This window comes from Leishmania panamensis, assembly GCF_000755165.1.
Source record: "Leishmania panamensis strain MHOM/PA/94/PSC-1 chromosome 28 sequence".
NCBI classification, from domain to species: domain Eukaryota; phylum Euglenozoa; class Kinetoplastea; order Trypanosomatida; family Trypanosomatidae; genus Leishmania; species Leishmania panamensis.
The window spans coordinates 127115-144830 of NC_025874.1; the positions used below are offsets into that span (position 1 = coordinate 127115).

General features: G+C 56.5%; 3 protein-coding genes and 2 pseudogenes across 3 annotated transcripts, besides 1 other annotated feature; all 5 read right to left on the minus strand.

The window, feature by feature from the left end:
• Positions 1 to 475: 475 nt before the first annotated feature.
• Positions 476 to 888: a repeat region.
• A 654-nt stretch (positions 889 to 1542) lies between these two features.
• On the minus strand, positions 1543 to 3084 carry LPMP_280410 (hypothetical protein; the record flags this gene model as incomplete). The annotated part of the gene is made up of 1 exon (XM_010702082.1): positions 1543 to 3084. One exon carries the CDS (start codon positions 3082 to 3084, stop codon positions 1543 to 1545), a length of 1542 nt encoding a protein of 513 aa, XP_010700384.1.
• A 4355-nt stretch (positions 3085 to 7439) lies between these two features.
• Positions 7440 to 8810, minus strand: LPMP_280420 (annotated as a pseudogene).
• Positions 8811 to 9055: 245 nt separating this feature from the next.
• Positions 9056 to 10506, minus strand: LPMP_280430 (annotated as a pseudogene).
• Positions 10507 to 11194: 688 nt separating this feature from the next.
• LPMP_280440 (hypothetical protein) lies at positions 11195 to 13564 on the minus strand (the record flags this gene model as incomplete). Its single annotated transcript, XM_010702083.1, has 1 exon — positions 11195 to 13564. One exon carries the CDS (start codon positions 13562 to 13564, stop codon positions 11195 to 11197), a length of 2370 nt encoding a protein of 789 aa, XP_010700385.1.
• Positions 13565 to 14226: 662 nt separating this feature from the next.
• LPMP_280450 (ribonuclease II-like protein, putative) lies at positions 14227 to 17016 on the minus strand (the record flags this gene model as incomplete). The annotated part of the gene is made up of 1 exon (XM_010702084.1): positions 14227 to 17016. One exon carries the CDS (start codon positions 17014 to 17016, stop codon positions 14227 to 14229), a length of 2790 nt encoding a protein of 929 aa, XP_010700386.1.
• Between the last annotated feature and the right edge of the window lie 700 nt (positions 17017 to 17716).

Here is a 17716-nt window from a genome sequence, read left to right on the forward strand (position 1 = left end):
AACACGAAGAGAGACCAAGACCAAAAGAAAGCCTGGGACGAAGCTACCCACACCAAGACACACAATCGAGAAGAAAACGAAGAGAGGGAGGAGGAAAGCTACATGCCCACATACGCCCTGATAAAAAATTACTAACAGTCGACAACATGCGTGCGCAAAATCTACCCGAGGAAGGAAGAAGAAATGGTGAACGAGAGACACCGACTGAAGAAGGAAAAACAGAACACTTCGGTGACAGAGGAAGAAGCGAGAAGAGAAGGCAGTAATGAGGTTAGCATTACACTTTGAACTACGTAACCCAGGGGGAGGAAGAGGTAAACACACAGGAACGCTTTCACACAGAAGACACAAGCTAGCAAAGACACACACGCACGGATGCCTCTGTCGGCTATGAAGTTAACACCACTCGATAAACAAAGAGAAAGAAAACACGTACACAAGAAACAAAGGAAAAGTAAATTGTTTCCAGGGCGCCCCGTTCGACCGCGAACAAGTCAACAGGCACACGCCTACAACCACAGTTCATCTATACCTCGGTTGCACTACGGCTATGCCAAGGAGCCGAGCCAACCAATGCCGCCTGGCGTCGCTCAGCCCATTGTAACTCCACCACATACAGCGCGAGGCCAGGCCCAGAGTCACGTTCACCATCACCGCATCGCAGCAAAGCAGTGGGGGAGATCAGCATAGTCCCTGAATTAGGGGCAACATTTGCAGTGAGGTGCTCCAAAAGCGATCATGGCCGCCAGCCTCGACGGCGCAGCGCCCAGCCCAGACCCGTCCGCTGGCACCAAGAGTCCGCACCGCCGTGCTCGAGGTCAAGCTGCAGGCTGCCAGGCCTCCTCACACCGAGTGAGGGCACTAGACCCGAAACGCCACGCACTGCGATGCACCCCGTCATCATGAGGGGAGTACAGACAGACAGACAAACACCGAAACAAAAAAGGAGAGGTCGAACGAAAAGCAAACGAAAAAAAGGAAAACGCAAGCGAATCTGGAAGCGGCAGTGAAGTTCCACCACAACAGGCGAACAGAGCGCGGAGGAAGAGAGAACGGGAACCGAAACACTCACGCCTAGGCTCAACAGCACCGTATCACACCGCAGTCTCTGATACGTAGCCCGCCCTATAGCACATTCTCCGCAACCACCACGCATACCTGGGGGTGCTTCTCTCTCACAAGCACACCCCTCTCTACAGCACCAAGGATACCCTTGACTGCTTTGGGTTTCCTCTTTTCTGTTGCCCCTCCTCCCTCTACCTTTGCTTCTATGCAGGTGTCTCTTGCCTTCCCTTACTGCTGCTGCACAGCTCACGCTACCTCTCTGCTCGTACTTTCACTCGAGTAAGAGGTGCCTTCAGGATGTGACTCTCGATGTCGCACCGCTGACGTTTCTCTCGTGCCTCTCTGTGAGCGTGGCGCTGCACAGCATGGACCCAGTCGACATCCTGTTGAAACGGACCCCTTCGTGCGCTGCTGTCCTTCCAGGTAAAAAGTACCCCCACCCCCCTCCATACACACACGCACGCATGGAAAGCGGTACTAATGGCTCATGCGGCGGCGCATGATGCAGAGTGCCTCGTGTAGCTCCTCCTCTTCCCGCGGCACGGCTGACTCACAATAGGAGCACTGCACGAAACCAAAGTGATCACGCAACTGCAGCACGGTGAATTTTGCTCGGTAGGTCACCATTGGATAGCAGGAGGAGAGTCGCCTCGCTGTTTGGGTGTTGCCGGCGCCTTCCGTACTATCTGAGCCCAGATGCGAGCCGTGCCCTGTCGCCATCAAATGCTCTACGAGATTCCCATAATTCAGGAAGACCTCGTAGCAGTCTAGGTGCTCTGCCGGACACTGGTACGCCATGACGACCCGATCCCCAGTGAACAAGTCCGGTGCTGGGTCGAGGGAGCCCTGGTAACACTCGGCGTTTACGTCAACGAGCACCTCAAGACTCCTCGGTGATGTGGGGAATCCGATAATGTCGCCACAGCGACGCAGGTGGTCGAGATGGTCGTTGAGCGTGGTGGAGCAAACTAATGGAGGTGCTGATGTTGCAGCACCGCCGTACGTCGGCAGCTGCGCTGACGATCGTGACGCACCGCTCGCTTCGTGCGTCGTTGGGTGGCTCACCAGCTGCGGCAGATCTAACTTGCACTTGCAACAGTACGTGCGGCAGTGCCCGGTTGCATGAATGTGGTGCACCATTCGCTCCCAGCTGGAGAAGAGAAACAGGCACTCGCGGCACTGGTACAGAACGACGTAAGACGCCTTGCGAACCTTGGCGGTGGCCAAGCGAGAAGATGAAGACGCCGGCTGCGGCGTACGCGCGTGAAAGCTGCTGATGTCGCCCGACATTGCATACGATTCGTCCATTAGCGGCACGTCATCCGATGTTATGGGCGGCAGCAGTGGGCGCCACTGTAGAAATGACGCTCCAGAAAACCCCGGCACCTCAATCATAGACGACACCCCTGTAGCATTGTCGCCGCCACTGCCACTGGTCTCACCCTGGTCCTCCTGATCTTTTGACAGTGCAGCCGCAGAAGTCGGCGATCCGACCATCGATAGCTGCGCAGTGCTGCCCATCGCCATGGAGACTGACGTGTCGGGGAGGGTGGTGCTGCTACCGGTGGTTGGAGCGTTCGGCGCCGCCTGCATGCAGCCTTGTCTCAGGTGCACCATCATCTCCACCAGGGTCCCACGCGCCTCGCAGCGGCGACAGAAAGCCTCGTCCCTAATGCATGTTGCGTGATGCACCCGGTGCAGGTGCTCAGCGAGGTGCAGAGGATGGAGAAAGGAGATGCCGCACACACACTTGTACTGGAGCGTGGAGAGGCCGGTGTAAGAGTTGCTATAGTTGTAGGCGCTGCGCGGGGCCTGCACATCGCAGAGATAGTCACGACGGGTGTAGAAGACACCGTAGAAGCCACAGTGACCGGTGCTCCCCTCGTGCTTAATTGGTCGTTGAGGGCCGAAGCAGCGGAGACGCACCAGACATTGCACGCAGAGGGGAAGGGTGTGTCCACTCTTATCCATGTGCTTTGTAGCTTTCGTCCAGGTGCCGCAAAGATTCAAGCACTCCATGCAGCGAAACGGAGGGAGGGAGCCTCCGCCATTCTCTGAACCGCATTGCACTAGCGCGTCACTTGTCCCTCGGCCTTGTGCGCTGCCCGCAAAGTCGCTGGGAAGGTTGTAGTCCTGTGCTGAGCCCGGTAGCTCAAAATCTGCCTTCTCATAACATTTGAAGTCTGGTAACCCGATACAGTGGGCATGAGTGATGGCGATCGTGGTCAGAGGCTTGGTACCTCCGTTAGAGCTAGAAGCCACCGCACTGGTAGAGGACGGCGAATGCAGTGGTGAGCCGCTTACTTCTGTTGTGGATGGTTGACGGTCACGATGGCGCTCAATCAACTTCGTGAGGCTTGCGAAGAAGCCGCGTGGCACAATGTAGGTCTCACAGAGAGGACACTTCACGGCCCCATGTCGAGTGGCATGAATGTGACGGCTCATCTCGTTCCCGGTGCTGCATTTGAAGTCGCACTCGACACAGCCAAGCGGCCGGCGGGGTTGACCGTGTGCATCGCCGTCGCCGCGAGTGTGCATTCCGCCTCCTCTGGTGGAAAGTGTTGTTCTCGGTCTGAGAGTGTTGATTACGGGTGATCGGGACACGTGGGGCTGAGTTAGGTGGTGGTGGAGGGGATGGAGGAGAGAAGGGAAGGGGGAGATGGTGCAGGGTGAACGGCTGCCGAGCAGGAGAGGAAAATGCGAGCTATCCAACAACAACAATAACAAAAAAGGCGACAACAACACCGCACTTAACGCAGGGAAGAAGAAAACGAGAGAGCGAAATAGTAAGGCCCAGAGGGAACAAGATGGGCGGGAAGGAGTACACTTGAAGAACACACACGCACACACAAGAAAAAAAAAACGCCCAAAACTTAAATTTATACGTGCGCAAACAGCGCAGCAGCGCGAAGGAACAGGGGGAAAAAGGTGAGTGCAAGGATAAGTGCGAGACAGAAAGAGGTGTATAGGGTAAAGCGGCAAAAGCACGGATGGGGTAGGGGAAACGTGAAGGATGAAAGCCGCCAAGTGAAAGCGACCGTATGTATATATCTTCAGTTGTGCGCGTGTACTTGTCTCTCTCTCTCTGTGTGTGTGCAACAGCCTAGCGATGTTAAAGACACTCTCTTTTCGTCTTCTTCCTGTTTGGAAATGGGCTAATCGCCTCGTGGACACGCGCACGGGGCAGAGAGCGGGGAAAGCGAGTGAGGAGCGAATAAAATGAACAAACCACAGGAAAATAAGAAAACGCAGAAGACGTACACGCCCACGCACGGTGTGCTATCAACGTGCGCTGTTATACCGAAGGAAGGGGCACACAACCTCAAGTATTTTGTTTACTAGGCAGTGAAAATGTTGGCGGAGCGTCCCAGTAGCACAGAGGGGAAGTAAGGGGGGAGGGGATAGGGGCACAGAGAAGCGACAAGAAGGAAAAGCAAGAGGAAGACCACAGAGGGAGAGAGGGGGGAGGAGAGGGGGGAGGGAGGGGGAGGAAAAGCGCGAAGAAGGAGTACTCACGGGAGGGAGGGAGGGGGGAACAGAAAAAAAAACAGAGAGTTCGAGGGGCCGGTGTATCTGTGTGGAAGTGAAAAACGAGCAGTATGTGATGTGGAAAAGAAGGGGTAAAGAGGGAAAGAAGACGACGCAGCCGCAAAAAAAAAAAAGGAGTGACGGATAACGACCCTATGGGTTCGACAACTTCTCTACTTGTTTTGGTTGTTCGCTGCCCGTGTGCGCAGGTTCAACACCACGAGAACGGAAAGCGGGGAATATGCAAGGAGTAGAGAACGAGCAAAACAATCGACAGCGCACACAGACGTGCATAGAGTGAAAATAATAATAATGAAACCGCAGGAGCAGCCGAGAAAGAGAGAGAGAAAAAAGGCAACCACATAAAAGCTCCTCCGTTGTCTTTCTTTTGCGCTCGGCTACCTCTCAGAAATGCAACACCACAGCAGACGCACACCGCCGGATCGGTTGTGGACACGTCCGTGTGTCTGGACGCGTGTGTGATCGTGTCTGTGTTGTTGAATGCGATCCAGCGCACACGAGGGAGAGAGCAGGGAGGAGGAAGGAGGAGGGAGGGGGGAAGACAGATGTGAAGAGATGAACAGAGAAATGATTCAGAAGAAAAGTGAACAGAGGAGAAGAAAACGAAAACTTTCAGAGCGAGAGAGAGAGAGCGAGAGAGTAGGGCAAAAGACGACACGCACAGAGCACACAACAGCAACGATAACAGAGACCCCGAAAAGGCAGAGACTACAAGTGCAAAACAAGCCAAATAGAGCGCACAGGCACACTGCGAGACACAGTCGTGCACGCGTAGGAGGAGAATCAACGAACGAGAACAGAAAGAACGAAAAAAAAAATGGAAGGGGAGGAAAAAGAAAAGGAAAAGGGTGGGAGGAGGGAGGGGGAGAACAACTGAGAGAGAGAGAGGGGGGAGGGAAAGGGGAAAGAAAGAGGTGAAGAACGGCAGTGCAGTAGGCTAGGGAGGAGTAATCGAGAGAGAAACAGACAGCGAAAGCTAAAGTGCAGAGATACACACTTCCACAACACTAAAAAGGGGGGACAAACAAGTGAAGAAGAAAGCACTAGACAGCGTAGGATGCAGCAGAAGTACACACAGGCACACCGAGAAAGCGAGCAAGAGAAAAACGAAAGAGAGAGGCAGGCGAGGAAATCAGGCGGGAGATGGACAGAGAACGGGAGCAGTGGAGAGAAGAAGGGAAAGAGAAGAGGAGAAAAAGTGAAAATACGTTTGTGGTGCGATTAAAGAGATCAAACGAAGGAAAGAGAGAAGGGAAGAGAGGAGGCGGAGCGGCAAAGGGGGGGGGCCGGAGAACGGCAGAGGTGTGACCAAAAGAAAGAAAAGGTCTGGTACACAAGAGAAGGAACGGGGACCAAGGCAGGGAGCGACAGAGGACAAAGCGTAAAACAGAAACGAGAAGCGAGAGGTGTTTGAGACAGGAACAACGCAGGAGGAAGTGAGGGAGAGGGAGGGAGGGAGAGAGGTCACACGCATAGCACACGTGTACAACAGTAGAAATGTACAAAGAGAGCGTAAACAGCGTAGCTTCCCCTTTGAAGGAGTTGAATAGCCGCGAAACGGCAAGACAGGCACGCGAGTCGATTTTCTCCCTTGAAGTTTCCTGTCTTGAGACTTCCTCTGATTGGGTTCCTTCTGTGAAGTGAAGAGAAAATGTGGGTGGAGGCTACGAAGAGAGCTGCCTACGCGCGCGCGTGTGTGTGTGTGTGAACTCTTGAGAGAAGAGGCTGTAGGTGAAAGGGTCGTCGTCGCTTTCTCAGCCGAGCTTTGTATGTGGTTCTTGCTAGGGAGGGGGTAGAGGAAGGGTGCCTCGTTTGTGGTGGTGGTCTGTCGGTTTTGCCCCTCAAAGGTTACAATTCTCCTTTGTGACGGAAGGGGCAGGTGGGGGGGGGGGGGAAGGGGGGAGGAGGAGGGCTTGCGTGCAGGAGGGAACCCGTGACGGGGGGGGAAGGAATAGAGAAGCAAAAAGGCAGGGATAGCGACCTCCGCCCCTAGGCTGCCCCCAACAGCGACAAAGTGCGGTTATCGAGACTACGTTGTGCCTGTGACGCCGCACTGTTCGTGTTGACTTGCGTCGGGTTCTTCTCGAGGCGCGCACGCACTACAGCAACGAAGAGATAGCGAAGGGAGAAAAAAGGGGGGTGAAGAGAGAAAGGAGAGAGAGATAAACACCAAACGAAGCGCAAGAAGATGCCTGACTTCTCTTCCCCCTTTTCCCTTTGAGCGTCTTTTCCTTTTCTATGGTGCGTGATGTGGTAAGCAAAAACTCCTCAAGTTGACTTCTGGCATATGAGGACGTGCATCGGTGGCAGCGAGGCGACACGCAAGAGGAGTGGAGTAGAAGGGAGGGAGAGGGGCAGACGTGCAGTGAAGGTGCCGATGGCGATGGAGTGGTAAACATTCATTAAGAGTAGGGTGCCCCAGCACCATGTCCAATGATGGTTCTACGCAGCAGCAGCAGCAGCAGCAGCAGCAGGAGAGAGAGGAGAGCGAATTCGGCTCTTGTTACCATGCACCATGGTGTTTCACTGACTCAATGCCCATGTTGTTGTAAACCCCTTGTAGGAAAGTGTTTGCGTGATGCTTCGTCAGTCCATTGGCTGTCCTCCTCTATGTTGAGTCCAAGGTTTCCCACAAAGCCTGCTATACATGCCCTGCACACCACACACAAGATGACCTCCTGTCTCCCTTGCTGTGCGTCTGATCGTTTTTCTTTTCGTCTCTTCCGGACTTCCAGCCACCATAATCAGAAAAGAAACGGGGAGAGAGAGGGAGGGAGAAAAGGACAGAGAGAGCCTCACAACGCCATCAGCAACAGCGCCCCGAGTCACGCATCCATCAATATCTTGCTGCTTCGCTCCTCGTAGTCGTGGAGCTCGTCCTCCAGCTTGCTCTCGAGTGCATTGGAGTTGATGCTGGTCACCATGCGCGCCCGCATTGCTCCCCACACAACGTGGTGGAAACTCGTCAGGCCCACCGACGGCGCGTCTTTTATGTAGCTAAAGCGCTCTGCGACAGAGTTAGCGACATCACCGAGGTCCATGTTCCGCACGTCTGCATCGCCGCTTTCATATGGATAGGCCTGAATGGCACGCCACACCGTCTCCACCGTTTTGCCTTTCAGCCTCACCGACAGGGACCATCACTTCACAGGTGTAGCCCTCCACTACGAGTTGCTTCGCATAGGCCACGTCGTAGGCGGCGGCGAACGTCTTTGACGGCTGACGAACATATTTATTAGAGGCGAGGCAGGTGGCTTTGCATTGCTGTAGTAGGGCCTTGCTCTCCTAACCTAGCGTGCTGCTACTTGCTGACACGCGATCGAGCGCAACGACGTTCTCCTTAGCACTGCGGTCTCCCAAGGCGCAACGGAGAGGTTCGCCACTGCGGTTCTCGCGGCAACGCCTCACCCCGACTTGCACCGCCGTGTTCCGTAGCACCGCCGTCATGGTTGGGGTGGCCTCTGTGTAGAGCTGCCGAACAAACAAAATGCGTACAATCGGAAAGGGTGCATGGTTAATATGCCCACCGGCCCCTTCAGCGGAGAGCGCGGTGCTGATCTGTTGTAGAGCGATGAGGGCCAACCTCGCCGAACGGTACTCGGTGATGCGGAGGTATCCCTCGTGGCGATCTCCCCCTGCAGACTCATCATGGCAGCGCTGTCATAATTATCGACGAGGTGTCTGCAAGGAATCTGGAGAAGGGGCCCGCCACAGGACTCGCTCCACTGAGAGATGTACAGAGGCGGCCACTCGGCGCGCGCCATGGAACGCCAGTGCACCGAGAGGCGGAAGCGCGTGTCGATCACCCAGAACTGATCAATCAAGGCATTCTCAGTTGCAGTGACATCGGCCGCTGTAAGCTACTGCTACCGGCCTGGGATGGTAGCAAGGGCTACGGTTACCCTCAGGAGGCGGCTACTGCTCATTGCCAACTGCACAGCGTCGCTACCCACACCGTCTTCTCGCTCCGCGTCATCGGAAAGCTAATGCGAGAGGAGTCGACAGGAACGAAAGTGGGGTCGTCCTTTCGCCGTGGACGCAGCGGTGCACGACTCTTAGCGTGGCCGGCAGGTCCTCGACAGCGGAGTTGCTGCACATCGCCACCACCTCCGCCCGCCGGCGGAGGCCCATGAAGAACTTCAAGCTCTGTCCTGGATAGACGACCTTTACATTAACCGAGTCGGAGAGGTATACATGGACGACACGGTGCCACCAAAGGCCGCCCAGGCACACCACAACGCAGAGAGCACAACAAAGGAAAGAGGGCAAAACTATTCAGCCAGCCTACACAGAGATAGCGCACACGCTCTTCTGAGTATGTGTATCTGCCGTGGGCCGGTGTGGTGACCAGCGTTAGCTGAGGCAACGCCACCGTCTGGCTATAGTGCTTCCAGGTTTCTGGGGGTGATGCGACTTGTCCACGAGAGAGCGCAACACAATGTCAATCAGTTGGGTAGAGCTGACATCGAACATGTCTGAGGAGGGAGGAAGGCAAGACACAACGCACAACAACACCGCGGGTCCCTAAGGCGCTCTGATGAAAGCACTTCAGAAAAGAAAAAGCAGAGAAGAGATGAGGAGGGGGATGCAGAAGGGAACGCAGAAAAATGTAGAATGGGGCTGGCGTTGATCCCGCGTACACCACTGCCTAGTGTGTCGACGTCCACGATACGTGTCACCACGGGACTGTGGCCGTTCGACTCGTTGCAGGGGTCTATTGCCAAGAAAAAGAATAATATGAAAAAGAAAGCCGCGATGTCCGGTGCATTATTAGACAAGTGAAGGAAAGAGGCGAGGAGGTCAAGGTCGACAGAGGTGCAGAGAGCCTTGACAGCGACAATACGCGAGTGGGCGCCAGGTAGAGTAAGCGCCACGGCGGTGTCTCTGGGAGAGTGAGGTTGCCTCGTCTTCTCGCCTCTCCCCCTTTTCTAGCGACAAAACTCCGCTAGAGCTCGTATGATTGGCGTGGCTCACACAAAAGGGGTGAGTAAAGGTGCGACGATGCGGCGAGCTGCTGACCCTTCGTCGGACGCCTTCTCCGTGCGTACGCGTATCGCTTTTGGTGACCACGCGAATATCGCTGCCTTGAGGTCCCCCACACAGCAGACAGGCAGTGACGCTGTGACGCCACTCGCCATCTCCTCCGTGCAGTAGCTGTAGGTGACATGCATCTCCGTCAGCGCCGTATACAAGACAGAAAATACGCCGGCCAAAGGCTGTGCCTACCCGAGCTGTAGCTCATTCTTCCTTGCGTTACTCACGCCCTCCACTCCAACCTCAACGCGTCGAGCGTTTTGTCCACTCTTCAGTGACAGTTTAGCCTACAGTTCAGCCTAATGCCAGCGATGGGCTTGGTACCACCTGTGGTGGCGAGTAGCATCGACATGCCAGCGGCTCCGAAGCGCTTCCTGACGGTGGGGAGATCAACTCGAATCCGCCGTGTCACTTCGTCCTCGACATATGCACCTCACTGACAACCGACCTCAACTTCTGTGAAAGATGGTGGGCGGAACACCTCAGTCGCTTTCCCAGAAAGCGACACACCTGTCGAGGAGTTCCGGGAAGAAGCTGAGGTCCTCAGCCATAGAAAAGTAGCCAGCGTTCCCGCGTAGCTTGTTGCCGCCGCTGCGGATGATGAGGACTGGCCTGTCCGAGGAGCTTGCGCTCGAAGTCTTTAGCGATATTACAATAGAGAAACAGAACCGAGTGCATCACCACCATGTGGATGGTTGCCTTCCTCCGCTGTCATGTTACACCGCTCAGAGGCACGGTCTTGTTTGCAAGAGTGTGTAAAGCACATGCATGGTTGGAGGAAGAAGGGAGCATCTCACACAGCAATCCCCATAAAACTAATGCGGGCAAGTCAATGCATGACACTATGGGCTTCTGCATGTCTGCGAGACAACAGCGAAGGCGAATTTCTCTTTGCTCTCCCTTTCCTGCTGATGTTCTCCTCACGCGTCGGAAATACAGCGAATCCGAGTGTTCGGCCCCGCCCTCCCACGCGGTGGTGCGCGGCTACGGGTCGGCCTGCTAAAGAGGAGGTGGTGAGGACCAATGAAAGAAGACGCGTTGGGTACGCCAGGGCGTCGTCTTGAAAGAGCGAGGGGGGAGGAAAGAGAAGAAAGTTGGAAATGAGGCGGAATCGCAGACGTCATATTGGTGTTGCACTGCCATGGCACCGGGCGGAAGTTTGCGTGTGAGGGGGGCTGCAAGGCGTCATGAGTCGAGAAATGGACTCTGGAGCACACACGGCACTTGTGCCTACCTATCTCGGTGCATGCAATGGATACGCAGCAGCGCTGCACTGCGACGATGGGGAAAGGAAGGTGAAGTTGGGAGAAGAAATGAAGAAGTGCGCGAGTCTCCACATAGAGCAACCATCATCTAATATGACTGGAAGTGCCTCATCGCCTAATGTACATCGACCTTGGTGAAACCAGGAGAAGAAAGTAAGAAGGAATGGAGAGTGGGAGAGGAGGGAAAGGGGGAAGGCAGCCAAAACAGCGCAGCCACCCAAACTGCGACGGCACACGATCCATTTACTGTTCTCCCACGATGCACGAGACTTAAGACAACGCTAGCGGCGATCCAGCATACATGAGGTCAGGGCAGCGGCAAACGCACGCGCAAGCGGCACTGCCGCAGGCGCATCAGCCCCCACGACAGCGTCGACAAGGGTTGAGTGGCTGACGCGAACATGTGCCTCTGCAGCCGTCTGCTGCGTTGTGCAGTTCACGAGAAAGCTGCTGGGCAAACTCAAGTCAGAGAGGAGCCGCGATATGACAGGTGCGCGCATCGACACGTCCGATGGCGGCGCCGCCTGGCGTGGCAGAAGGGCAAAAGAGACACAGACGTCCACGCGGCTACGCACTGCATTGGCGGTCGTCTCGACTCCTTCAAACAGCCTGCTCTCCGCAAGCACGTCCTTCATTGCTGTGCGTACCGTAGACGTAGCGTACCAACTGATATTCAAGAGAGTCGCCACTTCAGCCCTCGCCTCCGCCTCCACGCGGTGCCGGGCATCGACCGCGAAGAGCAGCTGCGGAGACGCAAGGACCTCGAACAAGTTTTGCACAGCAGGCGAGTTCAGCGCCATCAAAGACGGTGCTCCACCACGTGGCGGTTGCACCGCTACCACCACGTGTGGCCACCCATTCGCGACTGTGGAGCTGACAGGGAGGTGGCCACCGCGCTTCCACTCCGCTGTGACGCGCAGCAGACACATACAGAAGTCCACTAAAGTGCATGCGCCGCTGGAGACGTTGGAAAGCGGATGTTGCGCGTCTGCACGGTTCCACACCGGTGCCGCGTACGGTCTCAACGGCACGCGGTGCTTCTCGGGGAGCCACAACTCCAAGTGCTCCACCTTGCCATACACGCCAACTGGTGTGCTGAGCTCATGGGATGCGAAAGCCGCTCTTTGGACTGTGCCTCCTTGATTAGTGACGTCTACTACTGCACCTCCGGCGTCGAGAGCGACAGGGTCATCGACGGTACGCTCCGTGGGGAATGTGTGTGAGGGCTGTGCAAACGCCCTCTCCATCCATTCCATGCCGGCCTGTACCGGCACAACCAATGCCTGCAGCCGCACTGTCCACTGTTCTGGATGTGCCAGAGATGTTTCCAGGCAGCACCCGCTGTGCAGCCACTGCGCCACTGGTGTGGTGGGACTGCCAGACGACTCCGACTCCCTTTTGTCGACCTCCCTCAGCACAAGTGTGCACAGCCCCGCCTCCAACGCATCCAGCGAGTAGGCATTCACTTTGCTCGACACACGCAGACGTCGGCGCACGTCAAAGGCGACCTCATCCGTTAAGCAGGACAAATTGGCGATCATCGCGTCCACGTCTTTTCGGTCCTGCCGCACCGCCGGGGAGGCGCCAGGAAGCACGTCCGTGTGGGCAAGGGAGAGGTGGTGCGCGTGAAGCGCCCCGAGGTCGGCCGCCAGCGATGCCACATCACGCAAGTACCCCTCCCGCTCGTCCATGACACACAGCTTATAGAAGTGCTGACCGACGCAGACGTTGATGTGGGTTGCATCTGCGCAGGAGACGACAGAGAGGGCGTCGTAGCGGCGAGGCAGGGCGGGTGGTTGACGCGTCCGCATTCTCTCTATGTTAGCGGTCACTGAGCTGACAGGTGCAGGACCCGTGGCAGCAACGCTAGCGTGTGTGACTCCTGGCTCAGACATGTCGCTACCCCCCTGCCCCGGTGGCGCCACCCAACCAAACGCTGTGTCCTTCTGCTCCAGGGATGGTTCACTGAAGTTAATGTTATATACGGCACTGCCCAGGAGACGGGCAAACACATGCGACGGCACCCGCTCGTTTGCCTGTTGCTCCAGCGCTTCTGGCTGCTCGTTGCAGCGTCGCAGGTACGCTTCCAACAGCCGAGACAGGACCGTCGCCACTCGCAAGAAGGATTGGCACGGGTGTGCGCCTGACATAGAGAAGGCGCTTGCCGTGACTGCTGGAGCAGTCAGGAACATGACGTGATGAGGGTACTCCCGAGGAGACGCGCGGTAGGTCGCAATGTGGCCGAGCCACTCCTCGTACAGTGTATCTCGCACATCAGCGAGGCTGCAGGATATGGAAGGGCGAGCCTCAAGGGGACTTGCTATCGCCGGGAAATGAGCGTACATTGCCCGTTCCGCCTTCCACTCCTCGGAGACTGGCAGCACGTGGTCGGCGGAGCGATCGCGCAGCGGTGACTCGACCCGTGTCCACGCATCGTCGCACCTGTAGGCACCGTTTGGGCGTCCGTGGATTGCGTTGGCCGCGGCTGTGAAGATGGTCTGCCCATCGCGAAGGTGCATCGCGGCATCGTACGGCCACACCGTGTTGTGCGCAGCAGACACGAAGGGACTCTGAAGGTTCGTCGCGCCACTCGCACCTTCAGCGCCGAAGCGCTCCTTGAGACCGACCTTCTTTTTCGCAGTCGACGTCATTGCGACAGTACACCGCTCCTGAAAGCAACTGCCGATCAAATCACCGCGACTGCTTCTAATAAGGATGTGAGGGCACCGAACGCGCCTTTGCTTGCGTGAAAAAAAAAACGTCCAGCAGCGTATGGTCTCGCTCTACTGCTAGCGACTTTGGCGATGCTGCCGGTGCACGGGTCCTTTTCGAGTCGCTATGAAAGGAAATTGTTGGTAGAGAAGGCGAGGGTGAGGGAAAGGTGCTACATGGGTAAGAAACGTCGCATCAAACACGCCACAGACGCACGCTCACACGACAGCTCTGCTGCCTCGGTCGAAGAGAGCGTATGTCTGTGTGTGTGTGTGTGTGTGTGTACGGCGTGCAGCAACGAAAGTTCAAAAATGAGCGATTGGGCAGAAACCGCTGCACTCGAGAGTGCGAGAAAAGTGGCCGTGAAATGTTGCGATGAAAAAGGCCGGCGCGCATGCGTCACCGTCTCCGTTGTTGTCTGCACCCTCGCTCTATCGGTGTTGTTGTTATTACGTCTTCTTCTGGGTGAGCCGTCGCTTCTGTCAGCGTTATATAAACACTCACAGGGGTCTGCCATAGTGCAGCGCAGCCGTCGCTGAGCTCCCACACGCGCGGAGGGCAGCGTTGACCACCCCATTACTTCCGCACAGCAGAAGAACCTCTAAAGAGTCTCGACAAGAGAGGTGGGGACTTTGGGGCAGACGCAACGGGCCGCCTCCCGCTCCCACGGCGGCAACAGCTGCATATCCAAGGAAAGACGCCCCTGCTTTGTCGTTACCTCCAGTAGCACGACAAATTCGGTGAAAAGGTCAAACACCTCTATCACATCCTCGCCTGTCACAGGGTGTGGGGCCCAAGAGACCTGCGCTACCACTTTGGTCGGTGCGCCTGAAACGTGAGGCAGCGATTTTTTACCCTCTTCGGCGCCGCGGTGTGGCATGTCGCTCTTACCCCCCTTCTTGCGTGCATGAGCCTTTGCCTTGGCGTCTATTGCGCTCTCTGCAGCTGGTTTGGCGTCCGCGTCGCCAGTCCCAAGCAGCCTTTGATACCTGAACCGCTGATGAGTATCGTTGAAGCCCACCTCCACCTCAGAGGCGATCTCAGCACTGTAGAGTAGGAAGCTGCCCTCCGTCATCTTCACAATATTGGCGGTCGTGTAGAGGTGCTGTGGCAGAGCCGGCTCCTCCTTGGCCCTCTTCTGCAGTGCGAGCAGGTATAGACACAGAGAGTACTCTAACGACATGTCACCGGCGGAGCGAGAGTTCAAGCGGCACTCGTTGGCGTGGGCGACGATGTTCTGCAGCTCCGAGTGAGGGTAGAAGAGCTCCCGCGTCTTGAGCGTGCTTACGTCCACAACGCGAGTGGGGTCAAAGATGTCATCCTCGGGCCTCCTCTCCACCGCCAGATGCGGCGCTCTCGGCATCGCCAATTGCGCTTCTTCCATGCGCTGCTCCAGCTCGAGGGCAACGAGCAGCTGGCGGTGCACCATCAAATCGCAGTAGCGGCGGATCGGTGACGTGAAGTGGGTGTACCACGGCGCCGCGACGGCAAAGTGGGAACGGATGTCCTTCTCAGTCGGATCGTTGGCGATGTATTCGGCCGCCATAAGGGAGTACTTGACCAACTCGCACACAGTATAAAAGTCTCCTTGGTGATCCTTCATAATGATGTCCAGCATCCGCTGCAGCTCCTGGCCAGAGCTGCCACAGGTAGGCAGACCGCGGCTCGACAGGGCCTCGCGGAGTAGGTCCATCTTCCGTGGGTTTGGCGGTTTGTGTCGACGAAGCAGCGCCCCGTTCGGAATGAACTGCACAATCTTCTGTGCCACACGTTGATTCGCCAATAACATAAACTCCTCCACCAGCCAGTTCGCCTGAATCTGCTGATGCACGGAGAAGGAGACTGGGGGCGAGTTCACTTCGTTTTTTTCAAAATGAAACCCAAGGCGGATATTGCCGATAACCACCCGTCCGTCCCGCAGTGACTGCTCGCGAAGCTTGTTTGCGAGCTTGAAGAGGTTCTTGATGCTCTGCTTCACCTTGTTGCGAGCAGCCTCCTCGCTGATGCCGAGGTCAAACGCAGCTTGCGCCACATCGAGCTCCACCGGGTCGTTGTCGAGAATCTTCTGCGCCTGCTCGTACGCTAGTCGGCACCGACTGCGGATGACACTCTGCCCAAACCACTCGCATTTCTCCCCCGTCTCCCCCTCGGGGATGAGATGCCCGTCGCGGTCGAACTCGAAAAGTCCGGAGAAGGCAAACTTATCCTCGCCAGGGTTCAAGCTACAGTACTGCTCGCTCAGCCTCGACGGGAGCATCGGAATTACGCGGTCCACCAGGTAGGTTGAGTTGCTGCGCCGCTGCGCCTCCTCGTCGAGAGCCGTCCTGGGCAGCACAAAATACGATACATCAGCGATGTGCACGCCCACGTGATAGCCACCATCTTTTCGCGGTTTTATGCTGAGGGCGTCGTCCAGATCACGCGCTGTGGCGGGGTCAATCGTTAAGACGAACTCCGACTCGCGCAGGTCGCGGCGACCCATATCGGCCAGCTCCGCTGCCGAAGGGATCGTGAAATCCTTGGCCACGCATGCCTCGGCCTCCTCCGAAAAGGGTTCGTTCGGCACATTGCAGCTTGTGCAGATGGCGTGGTGTGCCACCGCCATGGTCGAGGCATCACCAAGGAAGCTGTGCACTTTGCACAAGAGGACGTTTCCCATTCGCGGAGCCGTGTGCACGTCACCCTTCTCGCCTTGCTGCAGCGCTAAGGAAAAGAGGGACATGCCGATATTTGCATGATAGGGGGCCATGATGTCACACCCCTGCACCGCCAGTTGGGGATAGAGCTGATTGAAGGGGCGGAAGCGGTAGTAATAGCTCTCCCGCAGTCCCTGACCAGGCTGCACCTGGTTGTCTGCAATGCGCGCCACGTGAAGGCGCGGCAGATGGCGTTCCAGAATTCGAATGACGCGACCCAGCGGCCGTTTCTCTGATGGCCACTCGTACGAAGAAGGGGCGCCCATCTGCACAGCGAGGGAAACCTCAGCAGAGGCGTTCTGGAGTATCGCTGCTGTGGTCTCGGGAGCGATAAGCTGTGCAATGTGGCGACCATCCGGCAATGTGGACGGCATCGCCCGCAATCCGCTATCGGTCTTAGCATCGGAGGCGTTGTCGCCAAGGTCTGACGCTGTGCTGACTGCATTCGGTACGAGTTGCCACTGTGTAAGCGGCAGGAGCTCTACTGCCACCACATCAGAGTGCAGCGCAGGCCCACGCAGCTCGGCAGAGTTCAGCACCACATCGCACGGAAGGCGACTACTGCGCACAAACGAGAGATTGGTGCTGTAGTTGCGAAAGACGTTGACACGACCAATGACGACTGTGCCCTCTCTGACGGCCTTTTCGAGATCAGGGTCGCTGCCGAGCACATAAGAAGACTTAATGGGAGACATGCCTTCCCCTGACCGCCACTTCGTCTCCTCGATACTGTCGTTCTCCTTTTTCATTGTGTCGTTCGTCCCATGTAGGGCGAAGGACACCAAAGAGGAAGCGAGCGAGGGTGGGGGTACGTAGAAGCAGAACGGTAAGCAAGCGAGGAGAGCACAACACCATGTTGGGGTCTGCGCGGGTGTCCCCGTGGTGACACCCACACACACACACACACACACGCAGATGAACGATACAGAGGTGAGGAGAACGTAATGGGTGTGCACGTGCGTGAAAGCGATCGCCAACGAGCTAGATAACGAAGGGATGAGAGGATGTTTTCGGTGTGGACAGCGCTCTTGTTGCCTGAATATACATATCTGTCTGCGTGGGGACACGGTGGCTTGTCAGTCTTGTTGTGGTATACTGTACGTACGAGAGATTCGGGGCGGGAGAAATAGCCAAAGGGCAGAAAGTACTCTTCCCTGTATCTCTCAGCACAGGCAATGGTACGGAGCACAGTTGATGTGATTGGAAGGAGGGCCAATGGGGGAAAGGGAAGGGCGGAAGACGATTGCGCAGGAAACAACACCGGAAAGACGAGAAAAGAACTGAAGGTGGTAATGCTTGTTGTTTCATGACAAGGATAGAGACGAAAGAGAGAGGAGATGCGTGTTCGTATGCGCTGAAAGAGAGCGAGCGAGGAGCAGGAAGGGAGTGGCGCCA